This window comes from Amphibalanus amphitrite, unplaced genomic scaffold (genome assembly GCF_019059575.1).
Source record: "Amphibalanus amphitrite isolate SeventyFive unplaced genomic scaffold, NRLGWU_Aamphi_draft 000397F_arrow, whole genome shotgun sequence".
Classification (NCBI taxonomy): Eukaryota; Metazoa; Arthropoda; class Thecostraca; order Balanomorpha; family Balanidae; genus Amphibalanus; species Amphibalanus amphitrite.
The window spans coordinates 369,874-388,138 of NW_024881891.1; the positions used below are offsets into that span (position 1 = coordinate 369,874).

Sequence of the window (18,265 nt, forward strand, 5' to 3'; positions counted from 1 at the left end):
TTTTTTTCTACATCCTCCCCTAACGTAAAATGAATTTAGCCACACTGGTCTCAGTGGGGCGTCATCAGACAGTAGCGTCGCCGAACCCTTATCAAGCGTCATCAGACCGTCAGTGGGCGTCATCGGTCAGTCATTGGGCGTCATCCGCCCGACGTGGGGTCACACGACAGCACAGACCGGGACCGGACAGACATGTCACCGCCGGGCGTCCGGGCCATGGCGGTGTTTTTGTGCGCGTGTCCGCGTGTCACCGTCCGGTGGTGCCGGCAGAGCACACTTCCTGCCCGGGCCGACTGACACGATCAGCGCAGAGGGTGACTGGCGGGGCGGGACTGGCGAGATCGCTGATAAAGATAGGAGATTGGGCATCGTGGGACGGAGTGAGTACTGGATGACGGTGACCGGCTGTCACGGGGGTTACCACGAACGGCCTTGGTTCAGCCCTATCAGGTCTACAGAGTTTACCACACATGCGATCTGTATCGCAAGAAGTTCTTCCTCTATAGACTCAAAAAGTGAGATAGTCATCAAAGCTACTTAGGTCGAAGAAAAATGTTTTTCAAAGTGACCGGCGCAGTAGCGATTAGGATTTCGAGCAACATTTTTTCATATAGTATAAGCTGAGAGCTCCTGAAGTTTCGAATCCGCATCAGCTCGTCGCTGCGACATACGTGAGCTTTTCCGCTTTCCTCACTCGCCCTGCATTTTCTCGTCCCTCCCCCAGCCGTCCCGTCGAGCTGCAAATAAAGTCCGCAGGGAGGCGGAGGTTCAGTGTCCAATAAATCGGTACCACGCACCTCCCTGTTTGGCAGCAGAGGCGAGAACACCGCCTCGAGCGCCGAGCGATGTATTCAGCTGATGAAGTTGCAAAAAGAAAAACCGAACCTACCACAAGATAAAGCGGCAACATCAGGGAACACATTTGTCTCCATCCCCAGAACATTTCGAACCCATTGTGAAAACCTGCACAACCAAAAGCGATAAATTATCGACCACTGGTCGCTGCAATATTTCTCTGTGGGCCAATCATACGGAAATTAATCACTTTAGTCGGCGATAGAGCCACGGCGGTGCATGCCGCTTTAATTAATGATAGCGATCAGTTCGGTCCTCAGGCAGGGAACGGCAGATTGCCGGCTATCTCTGTGTATCACGGATTCTGTGGAGGCGATCCGACCGCCGTCCAATATACCATCAATATGATTGGGATTTTCTCATTATTCATGCAAAGAAACATCAGGTAAATCAGAAGCTGACAATTTTTGTTTGTGGTCTAATTAAGAGAGAAAATTGGTCTTGAGCCAAGGAGAAGAAACATTTTTAAGGGAACGGCCGCCTATTATTTCGAGCTGCTAAGGATAGATATTAGATATTAAAGGTAGTGTGCCAGCTTTCCTGGACCATATGAAGTTAATGACCTGGATAAGGAGAACCGGATTTTCAGAACTTATCCATACCTTCAAATCTCATGGAAACGTCTTAAATTCTTCAAATTTTGAGTACCCCAGTGAGAAATTCGCCCCGATGGGTTGCCGGTCGTACCCCAACCACATTTCACACCACTATGAACAATAAATGCACACACTAAAATCGCTATTACCGATAGGCTCATCCAATCAAGTTTCGATAAACCCGTTCATCATCATCTCCTGCGGTTTCGAACACGCCTGTTAGGTGGCTTCTGCTCATACTTTGTGGTGCGGTGGTGGTGCGTCGGGCCGCGCGCTCTGACTTCGGCCAAGAAAAATGCGTCAGATGATCATTGTCATTTCTGCCACTTTCGTGTGGTGAGATGGGGTCATAACTTAAGAGACGGCTGTTTCATATCAATTATTTTACATAAAATCATATTTCAAACCATAAATTAATGTTCGACAGCCAAATTAAAGAAACAATACCAATACAGGCTTACAGTTTAAGTTCGACATTGTGTTGTCTACGATTAGACAGCTGATAACTCATTCCCGTACGTCGTAACTATAATGACCTTTGCTTATTGTCACATGTGCGCCGCATTCACGATTGTTGCCGACGCCTGTTTGCAAGTCAGCCCACTACAGTTGTTATACATATCGAAAAACCGATAAACTTTTAGGCGAAAAAAAGCACTATTCCAGGCCCATTTTTGATTTTTTTGCGATGTTAGGTAAAAACAGAAGCTTCTTATCCTAGGAAAAATAAAATGGGAAATCATTGGAAGGTGGCACACTACCTTTAAATAGAAACATATTTCACATGTGGGACATTTTGTTTGCCCTGTTCTGCGTTAGCTCTGCAAATTTTGCCACCGCGCCAAAACCAACCGGCGAAATTATCTGCCACTGTCCACAGCAGCCCACTCGGTAAGATACGACCACGTGCTTGGCTGAGGGCCAATTTGTCACCCGAAAAACACGCCCCAATAAATCATACACCATCCCTGCGCGGAAACGCCGCTTCCTTTTTACGGGTGTCACAACAAATCAGCGTTATTGGAGGACGGCGCCGAGGCACCGTTTCGTTATTGGGAAATGGCGTTGGGGTTCGGATCCCTTACATTAGACCAACGCCGTAACTAGCTCCGGTTTCTATCGCCTTGTGAAAACAGCTAGAGGCGAGGAGCAAGATGCTAATTATATGTGCTGTCTGCTCCGCGCTATCTCAAGCCAAAGTATACACAAGCAAACAGTATGAATGTGACTGTGTAGTGTGTAGTCACTCGATAGGGCATCCGGTATTTCATGTTGGTCTATCTCAGCATAATTGAAGCCCATGCAAATAATGAACGACCCAAGCCGGTCTTGGAAAACTATTCTCGTCCACACCATCCATCGAGCCGGCGCGCTCAATGCCGGGTACGGAAACTATTCTGTCTCCTTCAGGACTGTTCAGAACCAGAGGTAGGCCCTCGTAGGCCAAGGTCCAGCGTCGTACTTTCAATCAGAAATCCGTACACATTGCAGTGCAAGACATACCTGTCCCTGTCAGCTATACACAACACCTCTCCATCGAAGCAGAGCAAAGCAAAGAAAGCGGGATGTCTTTCCACGCTAATGGAGCGCTCTACAGGCTGGCGGGTGTGCTGAAGGTTGCCTCATACGCCCCTGCACAGTCCAGTGAGCGCCGCTGATGGCGGCAAGAAACCAACTGGGCTGTCGACTGGATCATGATTTATGGGGTGATCTTGGAAAACACGACATCGCGGGGATGGTTAACGTAAACATCGCCGGGAGACGTTTTTTTTTTTTGCACAAATTCTATTTAAGGTGTTGTCAGGGAGGCTAATTGCATTAAAAGCGAACATTAAAACATTTCAATTAAAATTTTAAAACGTATTTCACGCACGACTTTAAACAGCGCTAAATCTCTGCCGTTTTAAGTTCATCAGATCGTTATTTCATGGATGCAGCTTAAAGGGATTCAGTCTAAAACATATGCTGAAATTTGAATATATGAATGATCGAGCTCAGCCAAACTGCATAGTTAATACACCCCACAAGCGAATGCATGGAGCGTAGACCGAAGTATCGCGTATATAACGGAAGATGCATGGCGCCGAGGGCCAAGTGTCTACAGTGCAATGATTTACGGGAGTTGCAGACCGCAGGGGGCCACAATGAAGGCTGAGTGACGCCTGGCGAAGATTTACGAGAGGACGCCCCAAAATGAGACTCGTGTCCGCATGGAGCCATTCATAACCGGGCCCATGCTTTCACGGGAAGATTACGTCGCCGGGTCTGCAGGAAAGTTGAAATAAACGAGACGGCCCGCTGACTTTGACGCCAATGTCTGCCGCACTCACGTCACCGAGGCATTCGACGGACAGTTTGCATCACTAATACAGCACTTTATAGACGGTGGATGCTAAGCTCAGTCGAGTGAGCCAAAATGACCATCGTCAAAACTGGTCTGAAACATTTTGGGCCACTTTGCGGCTTGCGCCAAAAATAAACAGACATGGATGTTAAAAAGGCCACGCTTTGATTTTCGTGGTCCATGAACATAAAAGTATACCTTGCCTATTTTATGCATAACAATGTTGCGTTGTTGATAAGGAACTAGAAATGCTTTGGCTTAAATATGGACAATATGTTAACTATATATCTTTCAGTAATTTCTTGTTTCCTTCAGGCTACTCAACGAAGTTGAAAGCTTAGGACGCCTTAAGTGCACCCTTTTCGTGGGCATTAATTACTGTAGTTGGTTGAAGCACGAATTGTTCTTTGTTGGTGCAAAACTTTCGCAAAGCAGTGCCCAAAGGAGCAGCTTTAGTTTCGCTGCACTTCTCAACAATCAATTTCTGACCTTGTTCACTTATATTGGGAACGAACAAATGGAGCGGAAAGACCGACTCTCAGCTTAACTCATAGTGTCAGAACTCGAGGCAGCTCTGCGAAAGACGAAGTAGCGCAAAACCAAACGCCTAAGATCCCTCCGCGGAAACTGAAAAGCTCTAAGTGCTCAGCAATAATGAAGAAGGACCCGGAGCTCCTAAAAGCCTCGCCGGTGATTTTTCTTCCGACTATCGTCAGCATTCGCAGGCTGAGCTACTTAATCCGGGGGGGGGGGGAGGAGGAGGCAGCCGTCAGTACAGAACAGACCGTTGAAACGTCTTGGCGTTGTGGTCCTCGCATTCATAAAAATCCGCAGGGGAAGTGTGTGACCGCAGAGCAACTAAGGCCTAGGCGCACGCCAGCCAAGATACAAGAACAAAGTCCAAGTGAAGATAACTTTACAACCCTTCCCACAATCATTCAGCAAACACCTGCTTCCCAAGTATAACGGGACGCCTCCATTGAAGGACCACAGTGCCCTGCTATCTGTTATGAAATTGGCCCCCATTCGCCCCTCCACCCACCACGCCCCTTGTGAAATCGCCCGCGCCCCCCCCCCCGCCCCCTCCGAACTGTCCCCGTGAAATCGCCTCCGTCCCCTCCCGTCCCGTGCCGCCGTCGGCGGGAAGTGGCCGCCGCCGCCGACGGGAAGCGGACGACGTTAGTGACGCCACAGTGACGGCCGCCGACAAAGGCCGCGTCACGCCGTCACGCAGCGTTACGCGGCGTCACGGCCGGCCGACAGCCGTGGCCACGTGTGACGGAGGCCGCGCCAGACCGCACCGGCGTCACGGAGGGGTAACGCGGTGCCGTGAAGCGGTCAGCCGTCTGATCCGCCAGGGAACGCGGTCTGAACCGCCAGGGCGCGGGCTGAACCGCCAGGGCGCGGGCTGAACCAGAAGAGAACGCGATTTGAACCGCTGGAGCGCGCGGGCTGAACAAAAAAAGAACGCGATTTGAATCGCCGGGGAACGAGCAGTCTGAACTGACAGGGCACGCGGTCTGAACTACTGGAGCGCACGGTCTGTCCTCATGGGGATCCGTCGCCCTCATGCCTTATACAATACACGCCGTACTCGAATCAAACATTTTCTAACGTTCAGAATGTTCAGCGTGTTCTGAGCAATTCTAATCTGACCCCAGGCGATCGGACTTTGATGTCATTGGATTCGACTTTGATGCGTAGTTTAGCTGCGTGGTCCGAATTCATGAAGCTAAATTCATGCGCGATTTTGATCTGGCCTTATATCGTTTAGCCCGGACGATTTTGGTCCGAAGCTTGATATAGGGCAGCCAATGCAAGTTGGAGACATCGCCGAGGTTTATTATACACATAGCCATACACAATTGTTTAAATTGTTGAAAGATCTGGTAGTTCTATAACGAATTCGCCAAAATACAACGTATTATGCTCATTAAAGCGTGTCGAATGGTAGCGCCATCCATTCCCCACACAGTGCGGTCAATGGAAGCCGCAATAGGGCATCGCTGTCGGAAGCCTTACAAGGTTCGTTTGCGTCCATTCTGCGGCCCCATCGCCCACCATTCGCCCTGGCTGACGGCGGCGGCTCCTGACACCGCCTGCCCCATACACACCACTTTTTTCGCGTGTGTCGCGAACAACGGGCGCCAGTTATTCACATATCAGCTGGCGGGGTAGACGCAGCGACCCGGGTCCTGTCGCCAGGTTACGTCTATATCCAAATAATCGGGTTAGCGGGCTCCGGGCCCCGGTAATGGCGGCCACTGCGGGAGGCGATAACGCTGACTGACCGGTCCACGGCCGGTCGATGCATTGCACAGTGGGGATTTTTCCGATCTAGCACGTCTTTATTCGTAGAGGCAAACCATAGGTAGCATTGTAGCCAGATTGTGCACAGATGTTGGCTGGTGTGTCCTGGTGGGAATTTTACCTGTAAATGTGCATAATCAACATAGTATAGGGGGTTCAATTGGACCCCGGCTCAGCCGTTTCATGGCCCCTGATCAAGCTAGAGCTTCGCGGAAAAATCCAGCGTGCTGCCTACGACGAAATGAGGCCGAATATATCCAATTTCAAAGTCCAAGGTCATAAGTTGACTTTCCAAGTCAGTTTAATGACCCAACTAAAGTTGGGAAATCGAGACCTCTTGAAACTTCGCAAAGTTAGGGTGCTACGGGTATTTTGGGGTGCTGATCACGAATTTCATGTTAGTTTTGATCACAGACGATGTCTTCATGCATTTAGGCCAGGTCGGGTCAGGTCAGGTTAGATCAACCAGTAGGCGTCCTGCCGGCCATCCATAGTAGGTGTCACCTACTACTGATAGCTTCGTAACATGGTACGAAGGCACCAGAACTACTTCGTAATTATTCAAATGGCTGCTAAATTCGAAATCAGCACCAAAAACTACCCTAGAAACAAGTAAAACTCGAAAAAGTGAGCCAAGGTCATCAAAAGGTCAATGACCTTGACTTGACCTTCACGTGACCTTGACACCCACCATAATGCATGGCACCAACATCATTTCACATATTTGAACGTTTAAAACCACAAATAGACTGGAAACCGCGGATAATGTGAGCTGGCATACGCCGAATCGCGATTCCGGCCAAACATGGTCTCGAGAAATATGCAAAGGTCAAAGGTCAGTTGGGTCAGAGTCATGAAATTTTCAGGTTAGATGTAAAATTGGTGATCTCGAGGGCATCGAAAGTTTCGTCGCGATCGGCTGCTTTTTGCGCGAGTAATTTGCGGAAAACCATGGGGTTTTATCCGACCCCTTCCCCCTCCCCCTCCCCACAAGTGCGATGGTTAATAAGGTTACGGTATGCATAATTTACGCTTGTCATCCTATTCCTAATGAATGTGTCTCAGAAAATATGCATCATATAAATCACGAAGTAAAATTATTCGCCTATGTCCGGAACATACCTATATCGTGCTGTTTGCCCTAGCGCTCCTCGAGTGGGGTGTTAAGATACTCTAATGTGAATATTCCGTGTTCAGGCAAATTTCGGCAGCCAAACTAGGCGTTGTCTTGTGCAGGAGAAAGTGGCGAATTCGATAGGATATATTTCGGAGTGGATAAGTGTGGAGAACATTGTTGATTTTCTACATTTATTTAGAATACCATTCCTTCAATATGGTGTCTGTAAGGGTTTTTTTTGTAAATGGCATTTTTGTGACCTTAGTAAGGTTGTGGCATACTTTCTGTTTGCCATTTTATTCCTAATAAAGGTGCCTTTCAGAAGATATGCAACTTTAAGACCTCGCAAGATTAAAACCAACAGGACAGGACAATGAAATTGAGCTATACTTACGGGCCTTGCTGAGCCAATTGAGTAATCACGCATGAGTGTGAACTTTGGGAGCATTTTTCCTAGTTTTGCTGTGGACACACAGATAAAACAATGCCATATATGAAAAATTCAGACATTTCTGAGCCCCACTGACACAAAAAAAAAATAAACAAAAATCCGAAAAAGATTTTTTGAATTAAGAGGCGCTAGATCGGAAAAATCCCCACTGTGCATTGCCTTGGAAAGGGCGACGGTTTCGGTGAGGTAGCGGCGGGGGAAGGTGCAGAAAATGAATGGAGACCGTTAGGCGGCGGCGCTGAACGGTAGATAACACCTACATATCTATATTGAAAGGCGAAAGGTGTGTTTAAGACCATGATTTACCCTTTTTATATTACAAACATGAAGGCCAGTTGGTCTGAAGGAAGTACAAAAAGTAAGCTTGAATTTCTATCCTTAATTTTCATGAAACATGACAGACCCAGTTAGGTAAAATGCAGCACCTAAAATCGAAGTCTTATGCTCCATATTTCCTTCCACCGATTGCAGCCTCGGCTCCTATATAATGCATGGATATGCAATCATCCTGCCACGCTGCCGGCTGCACACTGCACAGCCACAGTGCCTAGCGACATCGCCCTAACCACCCCCGCCCGCCCGCCATTCCCGATTCCACTGCAGTCGTTTGTAGCATGCGTAGGCTCTCCACTGGAGTAGACATGAGTCATAGACTCAACGGGGGGAGGGGGCTTTAAAATGTACTTGTAATCTTCATTTGTTACATATCACTGCCATCATAACAAATTGATTTGAGTAGGCCACTTCATTCAAACGGTACCTACTAATTTCCAATGGAAAGGAATATTAATCACGGCCCCAATTGACAGTCCAGTCGGTCGGCGGCGTTACACCAGTTTGGCTGGTGGCAGGTTCCATGGCCAAATGGGAGCGAACCGCATCATTACTGGATCTGACGGACTAGATGTTCCCAGTGTAACTGCCGCGCCGCTGCCATTATCGGTGGCATATCGTGAGAACACGCACAACTGTTATATTAGCTAGTAGCCACAGCAATGCCATTAGTCGACCGGCACATTCAGATCCCGCATCTGCTTCATACGACAATCAGCTAGTCAAAGCAGACTGTGCCGAAACAACATATGACCAGCCGCATTGGACTTCATTCGAGTCCAAACGTCTGCTCTCCACAATATGTTGTCAGGGCGAGCGGAACCACGAGGTCATGACCCCTCCAAAACCAGCCGGATACCATATTGTGCGCGCCACTGCCCCCGGTCAGCACGCCGGCATCAGATGAAGCCACCCAACTTGGCCCCTAAATACCGACCTCAGGCTCAATGGAGCGGACTAGTGCAGCGGGATCAGATCGCTCAAACCGCTGGGTGTCGGGTGCAGGCGGGCGGGGCGGACCCGACTCTGCCGACCGGCGCGGCGGGGGTAGTCCACAGGGAACGGGCGACCGACCGCGCCATGGCCGTCATATGCCACGGCACGCCTCAGTGGCCGCCACCGGAGCTCCTGTTACACTAACGGGATCGGACCGCGACAGATGACAGCTGGTGTGGGTTGTAATTGTACAATGTAAATGGACCAGGCCGAGTGAAGTCTTGGCAACGGAATAGAAATAGGTATCATTTGGAAAGAAGGCTTTAGAGGCAACTGACCTATGTTATTGTAAAAAGGACACGAATGGGTATTTCCATAGAATGATTCTCAAGCTGTGGTCAGTATTAGCTTAATGGCCTCCACGCAAAGGGTGATGGAAAAACAAGTGAGCTGCGATTATAGGCTTAGAAGTGTTTCAAATCTGACTCGCTATATTTGTCCCACAATTGTCCACTGTCCACTGAAGGGCCACCAATCTCCTGCTGCGACAGCTGCGGCTCCAGCGCCGTAATAGTTCACTAATCCCGCCGCTCGGCCCCGACGATGACCTGTCACAGCGGCGGGCGGAGAAAGGTCACTGCTGGCACGCGCCGGGCGACCCCTCCCCGGGAGGACACGGGGAGGCCCGACCGCGACCCTGGGAATCCCGGCATTAGATCGTGTCGCCCGAAACGCGCCGCTGACCGCGACACCACGGCGGCCGCGATGGGAAACGCACGATTACCTCCGAACCGGCCCCGCCCCGTACCCCCCCCCCCCCCCCCCGCGCGACACCCACCCAGCCCTAACGGGAGTGGCACTCTCGACAACGCGACCCGGCACTGGAAGCTCGCGGTGCGGAAGCTTTCCCACGGTCACAGCGGTGTGTCGGAAATCTGACGCCTTCCCAGGCCGACCGCATTCCGGTGCTTTCCGAACGTCGGAAGTTCACATTCATGTAAAGTCCCGTGGGGAAGATGATAGGAAAAGCTAGGTCTCATGGTAGCTTCCGGGCAGTGGATACGATCTTGGTATGGAAAAGCAGGGCGGGTGGCAAGAAACCCGCCTCGAGGGGTGGTGTTGCATGCCAGTCGACATCGCGTGACTATGGAGGCAACAACGTGCGATAAGTAAATGCGTTCACGAGCAACATAAAATGTCCAGCGCCGTCAGACCACCGGGGAAGCCTGGCTACTTCAGAGGACAGAGCCGACAGGGGCCGGAAGGGTCGGCGGGCGGTGCGCGGGGGGAGGGGAGCGGTGCGCGGGCGGAGGGCGGGGCGGAGGGCGGTGGCACCCCGCACCGGCCCGTCCGCGGGGTGCACACAGGGGAACGGACCTCACAAAGGGGTCGTGGCGGGCGTGACTGCAGGCGTCATAATTGGCGTGTTCGCACACATTCTTCCTCTGGGGTAGGGCAGCTGGCGCCCCGCTGTGCGGCACCGCGCCGCAGCTGTAGGGGGTACTGGGTCGGAGGGAAACCACCGGGGCGGGACGGCAGCGCCACCCGGGAAGCACCGCCAACAGCACTGCCCCAGGGCTTCCGCACAACCGTTAATGACACGTACCGCAAGAGCATGCCGCTAGGCCTAATGACTCAAATGAGCGTGCTGCCATGTTACAATGGCGATCAGTTAGTTCAACGTCCACACCGCATGGAAGACAGAGTCAGTTTTTGCGTCTCTGTGGGTTGCAGTCTGCGGGAATCAGCCACGTGCATACCAGTTCCAAAAACTCGGCCACGTCAGCTGTAGACACAGTCTTGCGAGTTTCTGGCGTCGTCGATCCCGGTTTAGCGGACCTGTCGGCTGGTATATAGGGTCCTGCGTCGGCTGTCATTCACCGCCACACCTTCCGGCCATCCAGCTGCTCCGATCGCCAGCCACGTCCAGTTCATCCACACTAACAGATGAGAGCAGCTCGGAGCCACCGAAACGACGCCATACGTCTGCGCCGGCCGCCAATTGACACTGATAGATGCCTCTCCGGCCGAGTCCATTAGTCGTGGCTCAGATGGCGAAAACGGAACTGGAGCAGAGATGCATGCGGAAGAACGAACCACCGAGCGGCTCTCAAATTCACCCAAGGAACTACTCAGTTATAATGTGCTACGCACTAGAGCGTCAGGTGTGAGTTGATTCAATTAGTCTCATCGGAAAATGACAGTCCAGCACCTGACACGTGCGCTGCACCGGACCCGGACTCGGCGCCCACATTACGGCGTCGTTTTCCCACTTTGCCCGCTGGAATGGGGCCGATCGGAAAACACGGCGGGCGCGAGGTGTTCACAGACCGTTCGTCGGTCTCCGCTGGGAACCGGGCTCGATTTGGCGCGACCGGACTCAATTTGGCGCGCCGGCCGGCTTTGATCCATACACAGCACGGCACAATAAAAACGATAATCGGCGTGCCAACTGCGCCAGATGGAGCGGGCCATTGATTCAGCACCGGCCGGTGTCGACCGTCGGGGCTGAATGCCAGATTACCGACTCGGAAGTCCGTGACCCGGCCGACCGTCCAGCCGGAAGCTAGCGAAGCAGCTCGCTCATGCATGCTCAGCATGACGCCTTGTCGGTCCCGCGCCGGGCCGTGTCGATCCCTCACAGGGCCTAGCAGGGGCCCCAGGGGTGACTGGCTGCCCGTGCCGTCAGCGCTGCGGTGCCGCCGCGGTCACCCACTGTCACGAAGGGGTTACGGGTGAGCGTCCCAGAGCACCTTACGAGGCAGGTGCATCAGTGGTTGACGAGCGGCTGTCAGCCGTCTGACGAGCGGCTGACGGGTTACGGACCGTCGGCTGACGGGTTACGGACCGGCGGCTAACAGATTACGGACCGTTGGCTGACGGGTTACGGACCAGCACAGGCGAGCCGTGTCCTAACAGGGCCACTCGTGAGACAAATGGTTCGTAAAACAGCAGCTGGAGAGCTGCCGTGACCCTCAAATCCCGAGAGAGGGTCGTGAATGTGACCCGGTCATCGTTTCACCGCCGGTCTAAAGCCAGCGGCGCTCCCCAGGGCTTCTGAAAGTGGGCTCGGAAACTGCATAAAAATATACGCAGCTCCTGATAAAAGCTTTCGAAAGTTTGTAATGCGTCACTGCCTACGCAGGGATGACATTTACAAATGGAGGTCTAAAATAGGGCCATGATACGAGCAGGGTGCATAGAGAGAGTGAAAATGTCAAGCCAGGAGGTCGAACCTACCTTGCTGTAAAAGTCGATGCCAGTGAATGACGAGCTCGTCCTAATGCGAACGCATAAATTGAATAGGCATGCAATGACTATCGTGAAAACCATTGCGCCCCAGCTTTACGTTGGATGATTTGCCTTGTCACAATAAAGAACCAAAGGCCTGCCATTGTGAAGCCAAGCCAGGTAATTGTTAGTTCAGTGCTGGAACAGACGTTTTCAGGCAGTAATAGGCACCTGTCTCAGTCTGCACCGTTCACTTTTAGTGCTCCACACCTGATAGCATCACAACACAATGCCATCAACACTTTCTATGCTTGTTTGCGAAGTGCGAACTGAACTGACCGACGACAAAGTAACCGCCAGACACCTAGAACGCGGCATGAGACATCTAATCCAGTACTGTGAACACGAATCGGATTCATATCACGATAAAAAAACAAAGCGCCGGCCGCGGCTCGTGTCGACACTAGCAGGTAACCAGACCGGGCCCAAGATAACATCAAAGTCCTCAGAGGCCACAGATCTGAGCACGACGTCCTGCAGGGCGCCGCCAGGACAGATTAAATACTATATATGGCCTTGGATTAAATTACGGTGGCGACACATGTGTGCCATGAATTCGGTAGCGGGCGACACCGCGCTGCTAATGAGGCGGCGAATTGACACGGCACGTGACACTGATGTGGCGTGACTTCTCGCAGACGGTTTCACACTCCACAATATCGGTCTGGAATTGAGAAACACGATGGACTGTGATGTCCCCTTCCTGAGCTTGGGAAGGGGCTGGAACAATGTCACGAGTTCCCGAGTTCCTGAACGTGTCGGCTGTATGTAAGACACGACTCACCAGGTCGTCAGCTACGCACATATCACGAATTGTGTCATCCACAGTGCAATTCACGCTTCACCTCTGTGCCATCGCATAGGCTACCGGCGCCAGGGTCCTGCCGACCTCACTGATGCAGTGCGAAATGCCACCCGTTTCCAGCCACGCATATCCCGCTGCTGCCTGCAGGCCTGTATTTATGTACATTGGCGAGGATCTCCTCGGAAGACCAACGAGATATGATAAGAACCAACGGCTCGCTACATATGACCTGGAATCACGAATCGTCACAAGGGTGGCTTTTGATGACTCACCTGTACAAGCAGATAAAGAAAATCAAGAACATGCCGCCGAGAATGAGGAAATCAAGCGAAACACGTCTGCCATTGATAGAAAATCTTGTTTTTCCATTCCTCTGGTGAATCATCGCTGTGCAGAACATGACCAAGGCGTCAGAAAGCGTAGCTCGCAACACCAGTCGCCTATAAACGGTGGTACGGTTCGGTGCGCGTTGACATAAACACTCGTCTGCACCCCCCGCGCTCAGAGCAGCGGCGCGGTGCGACTGCTGCAAAGCGGTCGATCATCCGAATCAATCCGAGCCACACCCGGACTGTCCTATCTGATACGACGTGTCAGAACGGTGCGGGCCGGCGGCTCGGACCCGTGTGAAGATACTGGCACATCACCAGTGGGACTGGGGTCCGTGGTGAGACATCTCGCGGCTCCCAGCAGGCCAAGTTTGACAACAAACGCCGCGACCGTGGCACAGAGGTAGCGAAGTTTACACTAAAACAGCAAACACATAGTGTGACACGTTCTGAGCATAGCTATCGGTGAAGGAGACACTGTAGGGCGTCCAAACGTCCTCATTATGTGGTTAGGCGAAGTTGGTTCGTAATTCAACACGGTTTAGAAGGGTTGAAATGTTTCTTTGGATTATAACGGAGGGCTTAGCGATTTGGTTCAACAAGTGTACCAGCGAAGAACACCTCTACTCCGAAAGATGGCAATGAATTGGTTCTTTCTGGTTTTCTAGCTTATCATCGCGTAAGTATTTGAGTCGACAAGTGCGAGCGTGTTTTTTAAATGAAATATGTGTACCCGGTCAGTCTGTAAAGGATAAAAATTGTTTCTCATCTAGCTTAGTTTGATTAGCATCTGTATATTCTCATTCATGCATACTTCAGCGCCAGCACCAGCCATGATGAAGATGATGATTCACGACACATGCCAATGAAGAACAGAACCAATGGATATGTGATTCACTTACAATTAGTGTCGTTATGCTGCCTGTATGTACCATTACAATAAGCTAGGTTGATACTACTGCTGGCGGCGGCCATTCATTACAATGGTACCACGATTTCAGCTTAACAAATTGGTACTTCAAGGTGGATGCAAATGACAATGTTGGATAATGCAAAGACACGAAAGAAACGCACCAAGAATGAGATCGATGTTTGCTTCAGTGTCGCGAATCTTTATTCAGCATCAGGCCTTCCTTTCAAATTGAAGAGAGAGAGAGAGAGAGAGAGAGAGAGAGAGAGAGAGAAAAAAAAAAGCCGGATACTGTCATCAATGAAACGTGGAACAACTAGGCGAAACCACCCGGTTGAAACTGCCGCGTTTGTGCAGCATTGTGGTACTCGGGGTAAATATATTGGCGTCTGGTGGGTGTGTCAAGCGAGATATTGTCCCTCATGGGTGTTATTTTACGCGTAAACGTGCACTTAGAAGCACCGCCTCAGTCCAGGACGCGTAAATCGACCTCTAACGACCCTCGGGACGGACTGACGAGGCCCAGGACGGGGCTTATTTTCAGCGTTGCGCTGCTGCCAGAGGCGACAATTTCGGCGCTATAGTATGCGCCTGCGGAAATATGGCTGCTTCAGCAGCTGAATTTTGGTTATATTTAAACACAAACGACTTTCTGCCAGCTAGTAACTTGCCCCTACCCGGCTAGGGCTGTGGCCCGTCGGGAGCAAAATTAAACAAACAAGAAAATGCTCCAGCGACGCTTTATATAGCTACAGGTTTTGTAACATACCCGTTATTACAGGCCTAACACGAACCGCGCATCCTCGACGTGAGGTATTCAAAGGCAGAGAGGCGCGCCGCGTGAGAAAAAGACAGGAATGTTCAGAATTTGAAATATGTAAGGCACGTGGCACGCGCATAAGCGCGCGTAAATATGATATTTGAGAGGTCTGTTTGGCCGGTTCCCACGGTTGCCATGCGACCCCACGCGGACCCGGGCTCGGCTAGCTGAAGTCAGTGCTAGAGGCTGTGGCTAAGCAGAGTACCATCGGGAAAATCGAACATGTCCCACATATCTGGTCGGTGGTTGATCGGCCAGACAGCTGACGTCAGACCTCAGTGCTAGACAATATTAACTGGAAACGAATTTCAGTCAGCCGATATATGTAAATAAAAAATTCAATATTTTTGTCAGCATGAAAAATGCAGGACACAGGCATTTATTGGAGATGATAATTAGAGGTGGCAAAAGATGAAAATTTTGGGAACCAGACTCGAACCAGACCCGGCTGTACATTTCTGGAACCAGTCGGACCCGGTTGTTGGAATCGGAACCAGTTGGACCCGTTTCCCAAAAGTCAATTAATGCAAACTACTTGTAGGCATCATTAGTTGCATCATGTTGATGTAAAACAGCCTAAGTGAGACTGAAGAGTCATGTCTTAATAGTTAATACCCAGGTAAATGCTTATTTGAAATTGTTTTAACGGACTTTCACTGGGTAGTGGGTAAAAGTTATTATTGGTCCCGGTACTCCGACTTGTACTGAAAAGTCTTCGATGGGGCACACATAGGTTTAAAACAGGACATTTCCTGTTTTAAACCTATGTGTGCCCCATCGAAGACTTTTCAATACAAGTCGGAGTACCGGGACCAATAATAACTTTTACCCACTACCCAGTGAAAGTCCGTTAAAACAATTTCAAATAAGTAAAACAGCCTATTTCCCACTGGGAATACTCATGAGCTACTGTGTGCAAAGAAACATTCACTTCATTCACTTCATATTTTGCAATAATGTGTAGTGTGCAAGATGTATAGTTTATGGTAGGACTCGGTTGGACCCGTCAGAAAATTTCCAGGAACCGGTCTGGACGCAGATGGGTCCAGACTGGTTCTTTGGACCGGGTCCTCGGGTCCACGTTTTGCCACCTCTAATGATAATGTTGGTTGGAGCACATATAAAGGCTTACGCAAGCCCGACCTGAGGTCAACCGTATAAAAATATGTACCGTCGAACATCGGAGTTCATTGGTAAGGTAAGATAAAAATGAAATACTTGCAACATTAATAACCGTCGCAAGCATAATTACGAACTTCTAGGTCACCTTATTCCTTACGCGCCATGCGACCGTTTCGATGAAGCATCATTACCGAACATTCGTGGCATAACTATGAACATCCAATAGCGAAATCGATATCATGTTGGTGCACAATCTCACAGTTTCTGACCCACACTCACCTGGTAAGACGGCTGCGAGGGCCGCTCCGATCTGCAGCACGCACATCCACATCTCGCCAGTCTCCGTGTGACAGTTTCTCCGAGTCTACCGTCCACCGCTTCGCATGCTTCAGCCGCACCCAGCGAGACCTCCCGTGTCCACGGGTACCACGATCTGACCTCTCTACCAACAGACCCGACCCGGCCCCGAGCACATTTCACAGAGCCCCTCCGGAGCAGGCGGCACACACACCACCACCGTGAGCTCTGGACGACTGACGCGCGCCGCCGGCCGCCAGTCGGATCCACGGCACCGCGCATGCGCCAATTTACAGCGGTCTGGAGCAGGGGGACGGGGAGGGGTGCGTGGGATGCAACGGGGGGGGGGGGGGATCGACCACCTGTCTCCGGGCACGTGGGTGTACCACTGGACCCAACGGGACACCCAAAATGGCCATAACGAGGTTGTTTTTGTCGTAATGAGCCGCTGCGCTGACCCGGATAGGGAGTTTTCAATTAGGATAAGAAGTTGACAGATTGGCCTCGGGAAGGGATGATCAATAGATGTTGACAGCCGCTGGCCAGCTGCGGCTTGTAAATGAATTGGTCACCAGTTCACTTAGGCCAGTGATGAATCGGATAAGTTCCGGTTAATTAAGAAATAACAGAAAGATAAGGAATTGTGGTACAAATAATACAGATATATTGTCGTGGATTAATTTTATAAACGTATCTAGATACCCAGACCAGTGACTTTTTGTGTAGTTTTGTGGTTGCCGTTGATCAGTACCTATCACATTGTCCTTTTCCAGCAATCTCTAATACCAGTAGCGGCGGAACATCCTCAATTAAGCGGGGGGGGGGGGGGGGGCACTGCCGACTTTTGGTCCCATTCTTTCCATGCAACGCCCATAGGGCTAATATAAAAATGCCCAAATCAAAGGGGGGCACGGTGCCCCGGTGCCCTCCCCGTTCCACCGCCTATGCCTCATACATTGCGTAGCATCTTTATGTTTTTTTCTTAATTTGTCTCCTTTAATTACAAAATATGTTTGTTGCGTGTTGAGTGGTGACTTTAAATCTTTGTATTGAATTGCCTACCTTTAATACTTTTCCTTCGTGCTGCTAATTGCTTTCTGAAGGGCACAAGTTGCTGCTAAAGCTGAGCTGCAGCCTTCAATATCCCATGTCGATTGTCGAGTCCAATATTACCGACTTCAGTTTCTGACTCGGATCGTATACCCAAGGTCCGACGCGGGACGAACAGAGGAGCAATGCAAAAATGGCTGCTATACCTATATGTTTATACACAAGCTCTGTAAAAATAACGTATTGTGAGTAACATAAATAAAGGTCTTTTCAAGTTTGAGGACGAACATTTCTACAAAGCTTGAATCTATAGCCATTTCCAAGACGGATTATCTGGCAGATGCACCGAACTTGGTGACCAAGTCTCTTTTACAGGAAATATCTTCATAATGTTCGAAAAGCATGTCTGATAACTTGATAAATCGAGTATGTAAGCAACTTGTACAATCTGAGGCCTGTTTCACTAAAAACTTGCGATTACAAGTGTTTGAACTTTACAATTCATAAGTATTTTTGCAAACTATGTAAAATCGGATTTCACTAAACTTCATCACCAGTGGCACCTCCGATAAAAAGAGTTGGTAAATAAACTTGTAAACAGTAAAATTGTTTTTAATCAAGAACTATAACATGTTACAGATATTGCTTCTTTTTATCAAACTATGTCTAGTATTCATGTCAGAAATTGCAGGAATAAAT

The 18,265-nt window shown here is 50.2% G+C and overlaps 1 protein-coding gene across 2 annotated transcripts in view; it reads right to left on the bottom strand.

Annotated features, from left to right (window-relative positions):
* The window catches only part of LOC122390481, a 33,937-nt gene extending 17,183 nt beyond the window's left edge, over positions 1–16,754 (bottom strand). The window contains exon 1 of one of the 2 annotated variants that reach the window (XR_006258165.1): positions 16,499–16,754. Coding sequence is in view for 1 of the 2 variants with exons in the window: in XM_043383475.1 (XP_043239410.1) it covers positions 16,499–16,550 (52 nt within the window). In the remaining variant the exon portion in view is untranslated. The remainder of the gene's footprint in view (positions 1–16,498) is intronic. The other variant, XM_043383475.1, reaches the window with a different exon arrangement.
* Between the last annotated feature and the right edge of the window lie 1,511 nt (positions 16,755–18,265).